The sequence below is a fragment of the Erinaceus europaeus genome, chromosome 4 (assembly GCF_950295315.1).
Source record: "Erinaceus europaeus chromosome 4, mEriEur2.1, whole genome shotgun sequence".
NCBI lineage: Eukaryota > Metazoa > Chordata > Mammalia > Eulipotyphla > Erinaceidae > Erinaceus > Erinaceus europaeus.
Window position 1 is genome coordinate 118797715 of NC_080165.1, and position 18193 is coordinate 118815907.

General features: G+C 37.7%; 1 protein-coding gene across 3 annotated transcripts in view; it reads left to right on the top strand.

The window, feature by feature from the left end:
* Window positions 1–18193, top strand: part of VNN1 (vanin 1) — a 47404-nt gene that overhangs the window by 5580 nt on the left and 23631 nt on the right. For all 3 annotated transcript variants that reach the window (XM_060190434.1, XM_060190435.1, XM_060190436.1), the window contains exons 2-7: window positions 889–1120; window positions 3657–3787; window positions 8868–9060; window positions 10569–10860; window positions 11425–11786; window positions 17677–17847. In XM_060190434.1, coding sequence (XP_060046417.1) covers window positions 889–1120; window positions 3657–3787; window positions 8868–9060; window positions 10569–10860; window positions 11425–11786; window positions 17677–17847 — 1381 coding nt within the window. The remainder of the gene's footprint in view (window positions 1–888; window positions 1121–3656; window positions 3788–8867; window positions 9061–10568; window positions 10861–11424; window positions 11787–17676; window positions 17848–18193) is intronic.

The window sequence follows — 18193 nt, forward strand, 5'->3', positions numbered from 1 at the left end:
ACAACAAGGGAGAACTATTTGTTGTAATGACATAAAGTGATAAAATTTTTAAAAAATATTTTTATTATTCATAGTTTGTTACAAGATTATAAGATTACAATCTATAGTTCTACACCATACCCATTATCAAAATTTCCTATCCTCACCCTCTTACTTCCCAGAGATAATTACCATTTTTTTTTTTTTAAAGATTTTCTTAAAAGTCAGTAGTTTTTTTTTCTTTTTTGCATCCAGGGTTATTGCCAGGGTTCAGTGACTGCACCACGAATCCACTGCTCCTGGAGACCATTTTTTCCCCTTTTGTTGCCCTTGTTTTTATTGTTGTTGTTATTATTATTATTGCTGTTGCTGCTGTCGCTGGACAGGACAGAGAAATCGAGGGAGGAAGACAGAAAGATAGAGAGGGGGAGAGAAAAACACCTGCAGACCTGCTTCACCGCCTATGAAGCGACTCCCCTGCAAGTGGGGAGCCAGGCGCTGTAACTGGGATCACTACACGTCCCTACCTTTGGCGCTGCATGCGCTCAACCTGCTGTGCTACCTCCTGACTCCCAAAAGTCAGTTCTTCTTCTTCTTTCTTAATTTTATTGATGATTTAATAGTGATTAACAATATTGTAAGATAACAAAAGGTACAATTCCATACAATTCCCTCCACCAGAGAGTTCTGTAACCCATTCTCTCCACAGGAAGCTTCCCTATCCTTTATACCTCTGGGAGTAGGGACCAAAAATCTTCATAAAGTGCAGAAGGTGGGAGGTCTAGCTTCTGCAATTGCTTCTCTGCTGTCGTTCTTCTTATCTTAAGTACTGATTTCTGGAGATTGTTTGTGGTAATAATTTATCATATTTTTTTCTCTATAAACATCAGTACTTGTTGTGTGTTTCAGGAAATCAGTGGACTTCAGAATGATTACTCATCAGTTGCAGACTTTTATGGTGATTTTGGATCTCTGTGTTCTGAAAGTCAGTTCCCTGGACACCTTTATTGCAGCTGTCTATGAACATGCAGTGATACAGCTCTCTGACACTCTCATACCAGTGTCCCATGAAAAGGCGTTAACATTAATGAACCAAAATCTGGATATATTGGAAGGAGCAATCACATCAGCAGCACAGCAGGTACCAAGTCTCAAGGTTCCTGTCTTCTTAGTAGAGATCTATAGGGTAGCCAGGAACCTTTTGTTTAATAATCACAGTTAGTATTCCTTTCTCCCTCCTGAAGAAATACTATTAAATTGCTTCATAGAGCAGTTTATAAAATAAAAGCTTGACTATCAAGAGACAGCACAGTTACTTTTTTAATATATATGTTTTTTGTCACCAGAGTTATCACTGGTTCTCAGATTATACAGGTTATGTCTGCTTGATGAATCTACCCCTCCTGGAGACACTTTATTTTTAATTAATTAATTAATTAATTTTGGTTAATTAAAATTGGGAGGGAAAGGGGAGCTAGACAGAAAGAACGAGAAACACTTTTGATTGATAGGAGTTCTGAGATTCTTCTCTCTTTTGGTGCAGCTTATTTCTTTATGAATATAGCAGCTTTCAAAGCATCTTTCCCAAGTAAAGATATACAGGTTAATTCAAGCTATACTTTAGGCCTAAAACACTTCCTGCATCCAGTAACTGAATTTCTATCTGAGAAGCAAAAATCACATTTGTGAAATGGAGAGAGGAGGAAGTGAAACAACTTGGCCAAAATTCAGGAAGTAGATTGATTTCAGAAAGATTTATGGTTAACAAGTGCAATGACAGGAAAATCTGTGAGCAGCTTGGAAAACCATTATTATCTAGGAAAGACTGATAAGACCATACAGAAATGATTATGGTGTAGTTAGAAAACAGAAATGGTGGTAGGGGGCAGGGTTAACGTCTCTGGACTCAGTCTTCGGTGAGCCTGTAGTTTGATCCCTGGCATTGCATCTACCAGAGTGAGGCTGTTCTGCATTTTCCTTCTCATGTTAATAAGTTAAAAAAAAAAGTCACAAAATACAGAAAACAAGGGTAAGAGAGATAGCATAGTAATTATGCAAAAGACTTTCATACCTGAGTCTCAAATGGCCCAGGTTTTGTTTCTGGCGTGACCTTAAGCATGAACTAAATAGCGCCTGGAAAAAAAAATGCAGCAAACAAAGGAACAAGATTGAGAGGTCAAGAAATACAAATGATTGGCTTTTAGTGTTAGCTACTTTCCAATCTAAGTATGACATGTCTTGGTGTCTTTAGGTCTGGGTTAATTCTGTTTGGGACCCTCTGGGCTTCTTGAATCTTTATGTCTTTGGTGTTGTCTGGACTAGAGAAATTTTCAGCTATTATGGCCTGGAGAATGCTTTCTTCCTCCCCTTCTCTTTCTTCCTCTGGTAAGCCAATAATGCGTATATTGTTTCTTTTGAAGTCATCCCATAGGACTCTGTTGTTGTTTTCAGCATCTCTTAATCTCTTTTTGAGATCTCTTACTTCTTTTTTAGTTGTCTCTAATTCATCCTCAATCTTGCTAATTCTGTTTTCAGCCTCATAGATTCTATTCTCTCTGCCCTCTACTGCTTTCTGGAGTTCATCTATTTTGTTGCCCTGCTCTGATACTGTTTTAGCTTGTTCAGCTAGTTGCCTTCTTAGCTCAGCGATTTCAGCTTTCAGCTCTCTAATAACCATGAGATAATTAGAATTTTCTTCCATTTTCTCATTTGTTGTTCCTGAATTTCTGATTACAATTTTTTCAAATTCTTTACTCACTCCTATTATTATTTCCTTAGCTAATGTTTGGATGTTGAACTCGTTGTTTTGTGCTTCACCCTCTGGAGGACTTTTAGCTGGACTCTTGTCCTGGTTCGAGTCTCCAATATTTTTTCTTGTTGTTTTAACCATTTTATATATGTTAACAGTTTTTTCAATCCCTGAGTTGGAGCTCAGTGGTGTAAAAGCCTCTTTTTTTTTCTTCCCTGTAGGCTATGGGAGCCTGAGGGCTTTTAAACTATCAATAGGCTTCTTAGCTTAATCACTGACTCCTGACCAAGAGATAAAGCAGGGTGTGGCAGAGATAATCTAGTGGTTATGCAAAGAGACTTTCACATCCCCTCAGCTATGCCAACAAGGTATAGGTCTTCTCCTGAGTTTCCCAGTTAGATCTCTGTCCCCTGGTGTCCCTCCCTGTTGCTGCTCCAGATTCTGAGGGTAGTAGCAATGGAGACTCAGAGTTGCACTTGGTGAGTCTCTGGGGAGTCCTTTCCTCCCTTCAGCTGTCCCCTTGTTGTGGAGCAGACTGGAGGTGGTGTCTCCACTGATAAACTGTTGAACTGTTAGCAGCCACTTAATCTCTCCTTAGGCCCCTCTCTCCTCTCTGTCACCAGCCACGCGTGTTTGTACTCACAAAATGTGTACTCACATTTACTGGGTTCCTGTGGTCATTCTAGTCCTGTCTTGTTTTGGTCCGGGTGGTCTCCTTTGGTATTCCTAGTTGATCCGGGAGAGGAGAGGAGAGGAGAGGAGAGGAGAGGAGAGGAGAGGAGAGGAGAGAAAGCGATCTGCTGCTCGTAGCTCCGCCTCCGGAAGTCGAATCTCTAGTTTTAGCTACTTATGCCCTCGGTTTCCCCTTCTGATCTCCTACTTGATTACTTGCTGATTTGAGAAATGTTTTCATTCAATATTTGAACAGGGTGCACATATTATTGTGACTCCAGAAGATGCTGTTTATGGCATGAACTTCAGCAGGGAAACTATTTATCCATACTTGGAAGATATTCCAGACCCTCAAGTGAATTGGATCCCTTGTAATGATCCCAACAGGTAAATAAAATCCAGTTATAAATATTGTTGAGGGGACATTCAGGGCACAGGGACTCATGGGGAGTACACCATGAGTACACTTTTCTAGATTTGCACACATGGAACCGGAATGCACACTACACACCTCTAGCACATAGTTTGTTCTCACTGAATTTGCACATGTGACACGAAGATAGATTGGTGAAGGGTTTCCCCTTACCCTTTTCGCCTCATATGAAAGGGGAGGAGTTTACTCCATCGGGCCAATGAAAAGTGAGCTCCTGATACACTTCCAAGAAGGATGACAGAGGACCTAGTGAGGGTTGTATTGTTATATGGGAAACTGGGGAATGTTATGCATGTAGAAACTATTGTGTTTACTGTTGAATGTAAAACATTAATTCCCCAATAAAAAAAATAAAAATAAAAATAAAATAAAAAAAAGTGAGCTCCTATGTGATGTAAGCAAGGCTACAACAACGGTTTTGAACAAAGAGCCGTCTTGGGCCTTGCTTACTGACTTTAGGGGTTACTTGAGCCTGGGATTTTGGGGCCAAAGACCCTCGGGAAATCTATCTCCCGAGCTCTTTTTCTAAACTTTTACTTTGCACGTCTAAATAAAGAATTTAGATATCATACACCTAAACTCGTGTCCCCTGGAAATTCTTTTTCATCGGCACTATGGCGGACCCAGGGGGATCCCGCTTCCACACGTGACCACGTGTGTGTCCCCCTACAATATAAACTTATTTTAATTAAGAAATTTTTGTTGATCACTGCATGTCAATTGTCATCTCCAGGTTCCAGTAAAGCATTATTATTTTTCACATCCTATACATTATTTTAATAGGAAAGCAAATATTATAAAGTCACATAAGTCAGAGCTAGAAAGCAATATATACACTATCAAATTCAATGTAATTTTTTTTTTTTTTTCCCTGAGAAGTGCTTAAGAAGTGACTGAGGTAATAGTAGGGGCCGGGTGATGGCTCATCTAGTTGAACACAGATGTTACAATGTGCAAGGCTAGGTGGGCTGCTTGGCTCAAACCTCGGCCAAGCATATGGCAAAGCAGTCTTCAGGTGAGTTCACATGCCAGCCTAAAAATAAGAACTTTTAAAATTCTAAATAAGGGCATGTGGTCTAATAAGTTTGCAACCTTATTTCGGTATACACAGCTTATGAAATGTAGTTTGAATAGAGACATATTAGAATATTTGGTACAATTTCAAGGTGGGTAGAGAAAAATATGTAACTAACACTGTTTCAGAAACTCAAAATACTAGGCTTCTATGTAATTTACATATTTATTTATTTAGTAGCGATTTTATAGTAATTTACAAGATTATAAAATAACGAGGTATAGTTCCACACCCATCACTAAAGTTCATGGCCCCACCCTCCCCAGTGATAAGAATTTGTTTATGATTTCACTTATCTGTGGAATCAAAAACAAAACAAAGCAAAAATCAGAACTTGGTGGTTATTAGATAGAGGTGGAGCAGGCAGAAATGGATGAAGAGGGGTAAAAAATAAACACTTTCAAACATACCTTAAGGAGCCAAGTGGTGGCCACTATGTACATATGTACAACCCAGTTAATAATGTACATAGTCTCTCTCTATTTTTTAAATACCCCCTCCCCCCAACATACACACACACACACCATTATTTTATTTTTGCCTCTCTATCTGAAGGTCTTTAATTTTTTTTTAACTTTTAATTTTTTTCCCCTCCAGGGTTATTGCTGGGGCTTGGTGCCATTACTACAAATCCACAGCTCCTGGAAGCCTCCCCCCTTTTCTTTTAAATAGGAAAGATAGAAATTGAGGGGGGCAGGTAGAGTGGGGAGAGAAAGACACCTGCAGACCTGCTTCAGCAAGTGTGAAAGGACTCCCCTGCAAGTGGGGAACCAGGGGCTCTAATCTGGATCCTTGCGAGAGCCTTTGGGCTTTGTAACTACGTACGCTCAACCCAGTGCACTACTGCCTGGCCCCTACATAGTCTATCTCTTTAGGTGATCAAAACATGGTACACTTTTATAGGTTCAGCATTTCACTTTATGTCTGTATTTCATATGTTAATTGAAGCAAATGCAAAAAATACCAAATGGCCATGTTTTCTATAAATGTTTTAAAATAGTATTTTGGTAGTAGTTTCTCATGCTTCTTGTTATCTTTCAAGAATATGTTACCACAGATCTTAATGGTCAACGTTTGTTATCCAAAAAAACTTTCATTACTATTACCAGCAGATGGCGTCAAGTTTCCATTTACCCTACAGCAGTTGATTCAATTAGTCCTGACAAAGGAGGAACCCCTGCTATTTCAACAACATAGGTACTAAGGAAAATTAGCCCAACAGAGAACGACCAAAGGACAACAAAGGGACAACAAAAAACCAACTTTATGAACTCTCCTACATGTAGAATCTAAGCAAGCTGAACTCATAGAAACAGTAGTTGTCAGATATTAGCAGTAGGCAAAATCGACCGTAATATATTTTTAAAAATTTTTATTTATAAAAAGGAAACATTGACAAAAACTATAGGATAAGATGGGTACAACTCCACACAATTCCCACCAACGGAACTCCATATTCTTTTCCCTCCCCGATATCTTTCCTACTCTTTAACTCTCTGGGAGCATGGACCCAGGGTCATTTTAGCTTCTTCTTCTTCTTCTTTTTTTCACATTTATTTATTCCCTTTTATTGCCCTTGTTTTTATTGTAGTTATTATTGTTTTCGTCGTTGTTGGATAGGACAGAGAGAAATGGAGAGAGGGGGTGGAAGACAGATAAGAAGAGAGAAAGATAGACACCTGCAGACCTGCTTCACTGCCTGTGAAGGGACTTCCCTGCAGGTGGGGAGCCGGGGCTCAAACCAGGATCCTTACACCCATCCTTGCGCTTAGCTCGATGCGCTACTGCCTGGCTCCCGGACCCAGGGTCATTATGTGGTGCAGAAGATGGAATGTTTCAACAGTACAAGCTGCTAGATATAAATTTTGGTGATCTAATGTACAGCACTGTGACTATAGTTAATAATACTGTACCCTTGAAAGTGAAGTTAGATTTTAAATGTTCTTCTCAAAGCAAAAAACAATGGTCTTTCTGTGTGGTGAAGGTATACGATCTCTTTTCCTATTTATTTATTTGTTTGTTTGTTTGTTTATTTTTTTAATCAAAGCACTGCTCAACTCTGACTTTAAGTAGCCCCCAAGTCTGAACCTAGAGCAGAGGAGCCTCAGGCATGAAAAAGTCTTTTTGCATAAACATTATGCATAAACTCTGGAGTCCAAGAGTGTGCTAATTCACTCAGTTGTTCCAAACTTTTCTCAAAACAGATACAGACCTGCCTGAAATCATTACATTTAACATATTAAACTTAGCAGTATTAATGTCCACTGTACATCAGTAAAGCTGGGGGGAAATAAAAGGACACTCCCTGTGTCCCTTCTCTTAAAGACTCTGGCAGCCATTATTCTACTTTCTATCTCATTAATTTGACTGTTCTACCTATGGCTTATAAATGGAATTGTATTGTATTTACCTTTTAATCATCAGTTTATTGCGGTTAATATTATCAGAATTTACTTTTTAAGATTTCACTAGTATATTGTATCACCTTTGCTTTTCCCCCCACCTTTTAGTTACTGAATACTACGACTAAGGCCAGTTTGAATCTACAAACATGTCTTTTATAAACTGTTTTCAACTTTTTTTTTTTTTTTTTTTTGGTTCTATAGCCAAAATTGTAATTGTAGAATCATACGGTAACTTTTTTTTTTCCATGCTGGCTCTACCATCTTGTTTTCCCATACACAGTACACAAGGACTCTGATTTCTCCACAGTCTCACCTACATTTAACGATTTTCAAAACAGTAACTATCCTAAATGGCTTGAGGTGTTATTTCATAATGGTTTTTGGTTTATATATCCATACAGATTAGTGAGGTTAAAAGTCTTTTCAAGAGCTTTGTGTGTGGGTGAGGCTTGGGAAGTTACTATTATGTTAGGAGCTAAATTTCATTGAAATTCACAACAGTTAGCATCTAGCCTCCCTCTCCAAGTTGCAAGCATTCAAATACTCAGTATAATTACCTAAGATTCTGTCAAGGACTTGTTACATAGGTAGAAGGCTGGATACCTCACGGTTACTACTTGATATGCCTAGAATTCTCCTATTTCCAAATTGTGTATGCATGTGTGTGTGTGTGTGTGTGTGTGTGTGTGTGTGTGTGTGTGTGTGTTTTAATTCAAATACTCTTTCCAGAGGCTGGGCAATGACACACGTGGTTGAGTGCACATGTTACAATGTGCTAGAACCCAGATTCAAGCCCCTTTCCCCCATACCCACAAGCAGGAGGAAGCTTCACAAGTGGTAAAGCAGTTCTGCAGGTGTTTTGTTGTCTCTCTCCCTCTCTATCTCCCTCCTTCCTCTTAATTTTTGGCTGTTTATACCCAATAAATTAATAAAAAAACATAATAATAACAAATACTCATTCTAGTACTTTTATGTCACCCATGGATTTGGTGAACAGGAAATGTGTAGCTTTGTCCCATAATGTCTATAAATTGTGGCAGACAGGCCAGAGAGACAGCATACCTAGTTATGTAAGTGACTTTCATGTCTGAGGCTCCCAGGCCCCAAGTATAATCCTTGGCATCTACATATTCCAAAACTGAGCACCATTTTTGTTAGAAGACAAGCAAATAAACAAAATATTTACCAGTCATTGTAAAACAAACATATAAATTAATGTATGATCATAGTTAAGATAAATTCAATTAAAAATGTGATTAAGAGCCTCTTAGAATAATTTCCTACAAATAAAATCCCTACAAGCTTTAGTGCAGTGCACCACAGGAATTGTGCCCATGTGTCAACAACTGTACTGTAATCCATTATGCCCTCAATAAAACGATAAAAAAATTCTCAAAATCATGAGCATCATTTGAATACTGGTTTTGTTTTAAACCTGTCTACTGCTATTTGTTATTAATTAATTTATTTATATACAAAATAATAGGTTCAGGCAATTGTGAATTTCCTTAAAGGTTATGCTTTATATTTTTCCTCCTAATGGACAAATGACAGATTTGGTCGCACCCCTGTTCAAGAAAAACTCAGCTGCCTGGCCAAGAACAACTCAATCTATATTGTGGCAAATATTGGTGACAAGAAGTCGTGTAATACCAGTGACCCTCAGTGTCCCCTTGATGGTCGTTATCAATACAACACTGATGTAGTGTTTGATTCTCAGGGAAAATTGGTGGCACGTTACCATAAGGTAGAATTATTTTTCGAATAATTCAGCTACTGAATGTTTAACAATATTAAGTGGACAAAATGGGAAAAAAATCATCACTGACGGTAATAATGTGAGTACTTTAGAAGCAGAAAAGAAACAAAGCTTAAGAAAGCCATGGCAGATGTGGTGGGTTCCTTCAAAGGGGGTTTAAACTAGTTTCCTGTGCATTTAGCAACATGGGAATGTGTTTTAGAGAGTAGATGAGAGTACAAGGTACCTATGTTGAAAAATTCCCAGACCAAAAGTAAAATGGGCCAGAGAAAGAATGAAAAGCTCCTTCCTTGACAGATTTGTTCTTGAAGACAAATGAGCTAAAAAATATTCTTTAAAATTATTCCCTTTTTATTGTAAACATTTATTTAATAATGAGAGGGTTGGTAAAGATAACCTAATATGTTTTTTTTTTGCATTTGTCCAGATAGTATTTAATTTAATTTATTGTTAGTAGTAATAGTATTTATAAAACGGAAACATTGACAAAATCATAGGATAAGAGGGGTACAACTCCACACAGTTCCCACCACCAGAACTCCGTATCCTATTCCCTCCCCTGATAGCCTTCCCATTCCCTAACCTTCTGGGAGTACGGACCCAAGGTCACTGTGGGATGCAGAAGGTGGAAGGTCTGGCCTCTGTAATTGCTTCACCGATGAACATGGCAACCTAATGGTTTTATGCAAAAAGACTCATGCTTCAAGCTCAGGGTCCAAGGTTCAGTGTCAGGCATTACCATAATCCAAAGCTGGTAGAGAAAAAAAAAAAAAGTAAAGAGAAATAAAAAAATTTAAAAAAGGAAGAAAGGGAAAGAAAGAAAACGAGAGAAAGAGAACACCAGAGCATCATATTACTCACACATGCAATGCTGGGGGTAGAATTTAGTACCTCATCCTGGTGAATCCATTGCTTTATCCACGATACTACTTCCTGGGCCACTTAAATTGTATTTTTTTTTTTTTTTTTACAAAAAAGAATATTCTCTTTAAAATTTATTTATTTATTTATCAATTTATTTATTGTGTGTTGAAGAGAGATACTAGTAGATGACATCACACATGGCATCAGCAATCATGCTCAGCCTAACTATGCAAGGCTTGTGCTATACCACTGAGCCATACTTCTGGTCCCAAAAAACATTCCCTATCCACAGAAAATAGTCAAGCTTTATTTTAATTTTAATTTTTTTTTTTGCAAATTCAAAGTTAGTTTATTTTGCTCTTACATCTTTTAAGATTCAAGGAGTCTCAAGAGATAAGAATTCTTTTGTATACACACTCATAAAATATGGATATTGATTTAAAGGCTATATATATATATATATATATATATATCTGATTCTCAAACAAGTTGCTCCTTTCCTTGACAATAGTGGTCATAAATGAAGTGGACTTCACCTAACAGATGTGTGACTCTCTAGTTCAGATACTATGATATCTAAGCTGATTTCTTAAAAGAAGCTTCCCCCTGCTTACTTCATGTTCTCATTGCAGCAAAACCTCTTCATGAATGAAAATTATTTCAATGCACCCAAGGAGCCTGAATTTGTGACTTTCAATACCACCTTTGGAAAATTTGGTATATTTACATGCTTTGATATACTCTTCCACAATCCTGCTATTAGCCTCGTGAAAGATTTCCACGTGGACACCATTCTCTTTCCAACAGCTTGGATGAATGTTTTGCCACATTTGTCTGCTATTGAATTTCACTCAGCTTGGGCAATGGGCATGAAAGTAAATTTTCTTGCATCGAATATTCATAGACCCTCCAAGAAAATGACAGGTAAAGTATAGTTTTTCAGAATTGTGGACTTGAAAACAAAAGTCACATTTCCCCCTAGCTAACATGCATTCCTTGCTAAACTGTTTTTCAATGTCTTCTCTTTCTCCTTCTTCTTCTTCTTCTTCTTCTTCTTCTTCTTCTTCTTCTTCTTCTTCTCCTTCTCCTTCTCCTTCTCCTTCTCCTTCTCCTTCTCCTTCTCCTTCTCCTTCTCCTTCTCCTCCTCCTCTTTCTCCTCCTCCTCCTCCTTCTTCTTTTGCATATCTAGCTTGTGCTATGCTATAGAAAGAATCTCAGTGAAAGTTGTTGGTAGATTTATGTGGTTTTATTCTACTTGAGCGTATACACCCCACCCCCCATCTGCAGCACTGCTTGTTTGAAGCTTTCAGATTCCTGGTGTCATACTCTTAGATATTCTTTTACATGTTTGCCTTTATTAGCATAGCTTACTGGATTTGGTGAGTTATAAAGCTTAAAGGGAGCAAAATGTTAATGAGATAAAGTAGCAGCTGACCATTCCTATTCACTTTCCTATTTCAAATGCTGTTTTTGACTTACCAATTCCAGGAAGTGGCATCTATGCACCTGATTCTCCAAGAGCATTTCATTATGATATGAAGACAAGGGAGGGTAAACTCCTCCTCTCTCAACTGGATTCCTATCCAAACCACCCAGTAGTGGTGAATTGGACTTCCTATGCCAGTGATAAAAATTCAGTTACAACAGGAAATGGAACATTTAAAGGCCATGTGTTTTATGATGAATTCACCTTCTTGGAGCTTACAGCAGTCACAGGAAATTACACAGTTTGTGAGAATGATCTCTGCTGTCTTCTAAACTATACCATATCTGAAAAGAGATCAGATGAAGTTTATGTCTTAGGGGCATTTGATGGACTACATACTATGGAAGGGAGATATTACTTACAGGTACTAGTTATTTTGGTGTTTGAGGGTAAAATACAGAATACCCTGTTTAATTTGATTTTTAGATGAATAATTATTTAAAAATTTTATTTATTTATTCCCTTCTTGTTGTCCTTGTTTTTATTGTTGTAGTTACTGTCGTTGTTGGGTAGGACAGAGAGAAATGGAGAGAGGAGGGGAAGACAGAGAGGGGGAGAGAAAGATAGACACCTGCAGACCTGCTTCACCACTTGTGAAGCGACTCCCCTGTAGGTGGGGAGCCGGAGGCTGGAACCGGGATCCTTATGCTGCTCCTTGTGCTTCACGTGGCCACCTGTGCTTAACCTGCTGCGCTGCCGCCCAACTCCGTTATTTTAATTTTTTTTAGATGAATAATTATTTTATTATAAGTACTTGAAGGACCCAAGTTCGAGCCCTCACTCTCCACCTGCAGAGTGAAGCAGGTCTGCAGGTGTGTCTGTCTCCCTCCCTTTCTATATCACCTTCCTCTCTCAATTTCTACCTGTCTTATCCAATGAAATGAAAAAAATGACTGCTAGGAGCTGTGGTTTTGTTAGCCATGGAGGCAAAAAAAAAAAAAAAAAAAGGAGAACATCAGAACATTTATTTACAACCTCAGTATGTAAAGTGATATTGCAATCAACTTACAGATAAATTCTATGGATAATTGATCTCTTAAATTTCATTCCTGAACAGATGCAACTATCTTATATTTGTTAATGTCTATCTTGTTTTTTTAATTCTCTTAAACATTAATTAATTTTATTGTTATTATTTATTAAGAAGTTATGGTTTACAGTGCCATTCTTAGCCCATGGGTACAATTTCACATCTCTCCATGACAGGTGTCTGCAAAACACTCTCACCTCTAGTTTAGGCCCTTTTGCATCATCATGTACCAGGACCTGACATCTCCCCTCCCCCAGGCTTCCTCCTGTCCTTCCCTGGAGTCCTTTGATTAGGTGCAATACACCAAACCAGTTCAAATTTTACTTTGTGTCTCCCCTTCCTATCCATTTCTTAAGTTCTGCCTATGACTGAGATCACCTCATAGTCATCCTTCTCTTTCTGGCTTATCTCACTTAACATGAGAAGAAGTTGACACTAAGAATGTCATGGAGATATGTAGAGTTGATTTCTGAGAAGCACAGTAGAATAGTTTGTTGCTGCAATTTTTTAAACATCTCATAGCCCCTCATGTTAAAGGAGGAGTGATTACAGGCTGATGAAATGTAACCTTTAAGGAAAAGCAGCTTCTAACAGGACTTGCTATTGATATTTTCAGTTCCTTCTAGTCCACTCTCCACATTCTAACCATAGAAATCACCAAAGGCCATATCTGATCATATCTATCTCTTATTTGAAATTCCTCATTGTCTTCTAGATGGTAAATTAAATTCCTTATTATGACAGACTCATAAAATCTTGGTATGTGGTCTCTTCCTCCTATTATTTCCCCTTATTTCTGCCTTTATGTGTCATGGCTTCCTATTATATTGATACAGTTCCACTTCTAGTGTGTCAGTATCTGCAGAACCTCTGTATGTTTACACATGTTATTTACTTTGCTCAAGATAACCTCTACCTACTCATCACTTACAGTGTTATCTTCATCAAATAGGCTGCACTGACACTGTCTGTAGCACAAATGCAGACTCCCTAGTTGAATGAAGATTTAGTCCACATCCTCATTATATATTTTGGTTATTAGCCTTTTGTTTGCCATATAGGGATCTTCTTCCATTCTATAAGGAATCTCTCCATTTTGGCAGAGTGACTATTAATTGTTGCTGCTGGCAAATAAGGACACAAACACTTCTCAAGAAGGTTGGATGACAGAGGGAGACAGTTAAGTTTTAAATGTGATGATTTTGAAATACTTGGAGCTAGGGAGTTGGGCGGTAGCACAGCAGGTTAAGCGCACGTGGCGCAAAGTGCAAGGACCGGCTCAAAGATCCCGGTTTGAGGCCCCTTACAGGCAGTGAAGCAGGTCTGCAGGTGTCTTTCTTTCTCTCCCCGTCTCTGTCTTCCCCTCCTCTCTCCATTTCTCTCTGTCCTGTCCAACAACAATGGCATCACTAACAACAACAATAATTACAACAACAATAAAAAAAAAAAACAAGGGCAACAAAAGGGAAAATAAATAAGTAAAATAAAAAAAGAAATACTTGGAGCTATCTAGTAAGATATTGAATATACGATCCCAATCACAAAACTTTAGGGAGATATTAGATTTATAAATACTGTCTTGAGCATTAGCAGGATACAGGTAGTGCTTAAATTTACAAAAGTGAGTGCTACATCAGAGGAGACTGAAGAGAGTAAAGAACTCTGGGCTTCCTGGAAATATTGAGTTGCAATATTTAGGCAGCAATGGACAGAGTAGGAACCTCACATTTGTGAGAGAGAGAGAGGGAGAGAACTCTCATGGATAGTGAGGAAGTTGATGCTCATAGCAGGAGGAAATGGTGAAACATATTTATGCAATACATTTACCATTATGATCATGAAAGAGTAGGATTTCCTGGACTCAAGATGACAGTGGGCTGAAAAGTCAAAGGGAAGTGAGAGAATAGATGGGTGAGTAAATAGTTATAGGAAACTGAGTCTGAAATGAGAAAAAAAGAAATAGAATTGGGACAAGCTAGAGATTCATGGTAAGGGTAAGCCTTTTTTTGTTTTGTTTTATGTTTTATCATATATGAGAAAGTCTATATTATCCTTATAGGATGAAGGGAAGGGGCAACATAGGGGGATGGAAATAAAGGAAGAAACAGTACTCAGTCAGTTTTCAAAGTGCTGGAGGAAAGAGGAGAAAGTTATTAAGAACACAGGTAGAAAATATCCAATAATTAGAAATCAGTTAAGCAAATTATGCTGTAGACGAATATTTATTGCCCTATAAATGCTACCATCATGATATGCTGACATGTATTGTAGTATATGTCTCATATATGACATTACATTGATATTATATTGATTTTTTTTTTTTTTGAGAGAGATGCAGAGAGAGACACACAGAGAGAAACACCAGAGCACTGCTCAGCTCTGGCTTCTGGTGGTGTAGGGGATTGAACCTGGGACTTAGGAGCCTCAGGCATGAGAGTCTGTTTACATAACCATTATGCTATCTCCCCTGACCTCATATTGATTTTTAAAATTTATTTTTTCTTAGTTATTTTATAATGGTTTATAAAATTATAACATGACAAGAGTATAGTGACACACCACACTCACCACAAAAATTCTGCATCCCCACTAAACCCCCCCCCCCCCCCCCCCCCAATAATAGCTACCCTAGTTCTCACAAAGTTATGGAGACAGTTTGGTCTTTTTTCCTTATTTATTTATTTGCAAGTTTATACACTTCAGTTCCCTATAACATATAAATGAACAAAACCATCTGATAGTTATCTTCCATTTTCTCCCTTCCTTCCTTGAGCACAATCACCTCCAGTTCTATTCATTTTATCTCAAAGGACATAATGCCATTTTTAAAATTACATGGTAGTATTTCATCAAATATGTATTTTTAATTAAAATTTTGTGATCTTTAAAAACTTTATGATACGTTTTTAAGTGATAAAACTTGGTTATAAAACAAAATAGCAGTCCCTTGACTTTTTCTCTGCTTCTTTCATTTTATTCTCCCAATTTATCTCTGCATACTGGCTCCTGTGGAGAGCAGTGGTAGTTCCTTTTCTTTAATAGGAAGATTAGTTTTGTGGACTCTCTACCTTTGTTGTTGAGCAATGATCCTGTATTTAGACTACTGGCATCGGACATATCTTGGAGCTTACAATTCTAAATTTGCATTCAGGAGAAAGCTTATCAAGTAGACTACACACCTTACCTGGGCTCAAACCTTGATACCACATGGAAAGCAGTACAACATTGAGTGTAAGATCCATGAATGGTAGATTGGTACTGTAGTTTCTGTCTCTTTTCTTTATCTGAAACAAAAGAGAGAGAGAAAAAAAATTGTCTCAGGAGTAGTAGTGGTGTGCACATGTGAGGTCTTGCTATCTCAAACCCAAACAACAAGTTTTCCTTTCTTTAGCCACCACAATCCTGAAGTAACTAGAGTTCCCAGAGGAAGAAACTTTGGAATATTCTTGAATATATTTATATATACACACATATATATTTCCACATACAATTGAGACCATATGATATTTGTAGTTCTCTGACTTATTTCAGTTAGAATATTCTCATGAAAAAAAAAAAAAGAATATCCTCATGGTCCTTCCACATTGTTGACAGTGATAAGCTTTCTTTTTTACAATTTTTTTTAACAATATACTATCCTGTGTGAATATAGATTTTTTTTAATTAAAAAAATAATAAGTTTTTAAAATCCCCCCCTTTTTTTTTAAATCTCTGTGTCTTTAAAAAATAATGTTGACTTTGGTTGATTTTCTAAGTAACAGAATAGGACCGTGTACTCTGTCTTTACCTCAGAGCTATCTGTACATCATCTTTAAAAAATATTTTAATTTATTTATTTGATAGAGACAGCCAGATATCGAGAGGGAAGGGGGTGACAGAGAGGGACAGAGACAGAGAGACACCTCCAGTACTGCTTCACCACTTGCAAAGCTTTCCTTCTGCAGGTGGGGTCCAGGGGTTAAAACCTGGGTCCTTGAATATTATAACACGTACTCTCAACCTGGTGTGCCACCACCTGCCACCCCCCCTTTTTATTTATTTATTTATTTTAACCAAAGCACTACTCAGCTCTGGTTTATGATGGTGTGGGGGATTGAATCTGGGACTTTGGAGCCTCAGGCATGAAAGTCTGTTCCAGTGTGCTCTGTATCCCCACTCATTTGTACACCCTATAGGGCTTGTCCTCCAACTGCAAAAATGGAAAAAAAGAAGACCAGTTAGAGTCTACTGATTTAGACAAACAAGGAATGAAAGTGGTCTGGCCTAAGTTTGAAGAATGGTGTATGCATGAATTTTCATTTGACCACTTTACATGGGAAATTATTCAGATACTTAAATCTCTGTTCAATAAATATGTATTATATAGTATAGCTGTAGTAAAGTAACAACTATTTCTGTCCTTGCTTAGATAAAAACTATGGCTTTTCCAGGTGACAATGGTTACCTCTAGATCAACTCTAGGATTTAGTATAGCTTTAATTTTTAAGTTTTTCCATTGTTGTACTTGGCAATAAAATAAAGATAAATTAGTATCCAGGGTGCCTGGTGGTGGTGCACCTGGTAAAGCACACATATTACCACGCACAAAGACCAGAGTTCAAACTCCCAGTCCCTACTGGGGGGAGTTTTATGAGTGGTGAAATGTGTGTAGTTGTCTCCCTTTCCTCTTTATCTCCACCTTTTTTCTCAATTTATCTGTTTCTATCCTAAAATCAAAATGTTAACAAACAGAAATAAGCAGGAATAAAAAAATAGTATCTAAAATTAAACTCTTAAAAGGGTGTGTTTTTTGTTTGTTTTTTCGAGGGAAAGAGGCAGATGGGTAGTGTGAGTTAAGAGAGAAACACTCTAGTGTATGCAGTGTGGGGGCTTGAATTTAGAATCTCATGATGCAAATCTGTGATGAGATGTTTCCGAGACCCTGAAGGAAACTTAAAAATTTGAACACTTGATTATTAAAAGTACTGGGACAAATAGGGCATTATTCATAGATATGGACAGAAGATATGATTGTTTCTTTCTATGGTTCAGTTTACTTGGCAGTGACTTGCACAAAGTCCTACACTTTTATTACTAGTTTTGCTTGCTATTCAGCAATAAACTGAATTAATCTAATGAGGAAGTAACATTTTATCAAACCAGGAAACACAATCATCTCCTTTAAGTCAGGAGAATATTTCAATAAGCTTTCTTAGAACTTACTGGCTTGTATTTCCTTTCTTAGGTTTGTACTCTATTGAAATGTAAAACAACAAATTTACATACTTGTGGTGAGTCAGTTGAAACTGCTTCCACAAGATTTGAAATGTTCTCTCTCAGTGGCACTTTCAAAACCAAGTATGTTTTCCCTGAGGTGCTATTGAGTGACGTTCAGCTTGCTCCTGGAGAATTTCAGGTAAGCATCTTTGCTTAACACTGCCAACTCACTTTTTTTCCCCCCCTTTCTTTCTCTTCTTTTCTTTCTTTCTTTCTTTCTTTCTTTCTTTCTTTCTTTCTTTCTTTCTTTCTTTTCTCTTTCTTTCTTTCTTTCTTTCTTTCTTTCTTTCTTTCTTTCTTTCTTTCTTTCTTTCTTTCTTTCTTTCTTTTCCTCCATCCTTTCTCCCTCCTTCCCTCTGTTACAGCTTCCTTCTTGCCAGAGCACTACTCAGCTTTGGTTTATGGTGGTGCTAGTGATTGAACTTAGGACCTCTGGTGCCTCAGGCATGAAAATCTTTTTTTGCATAACCATTATACTATTTTCC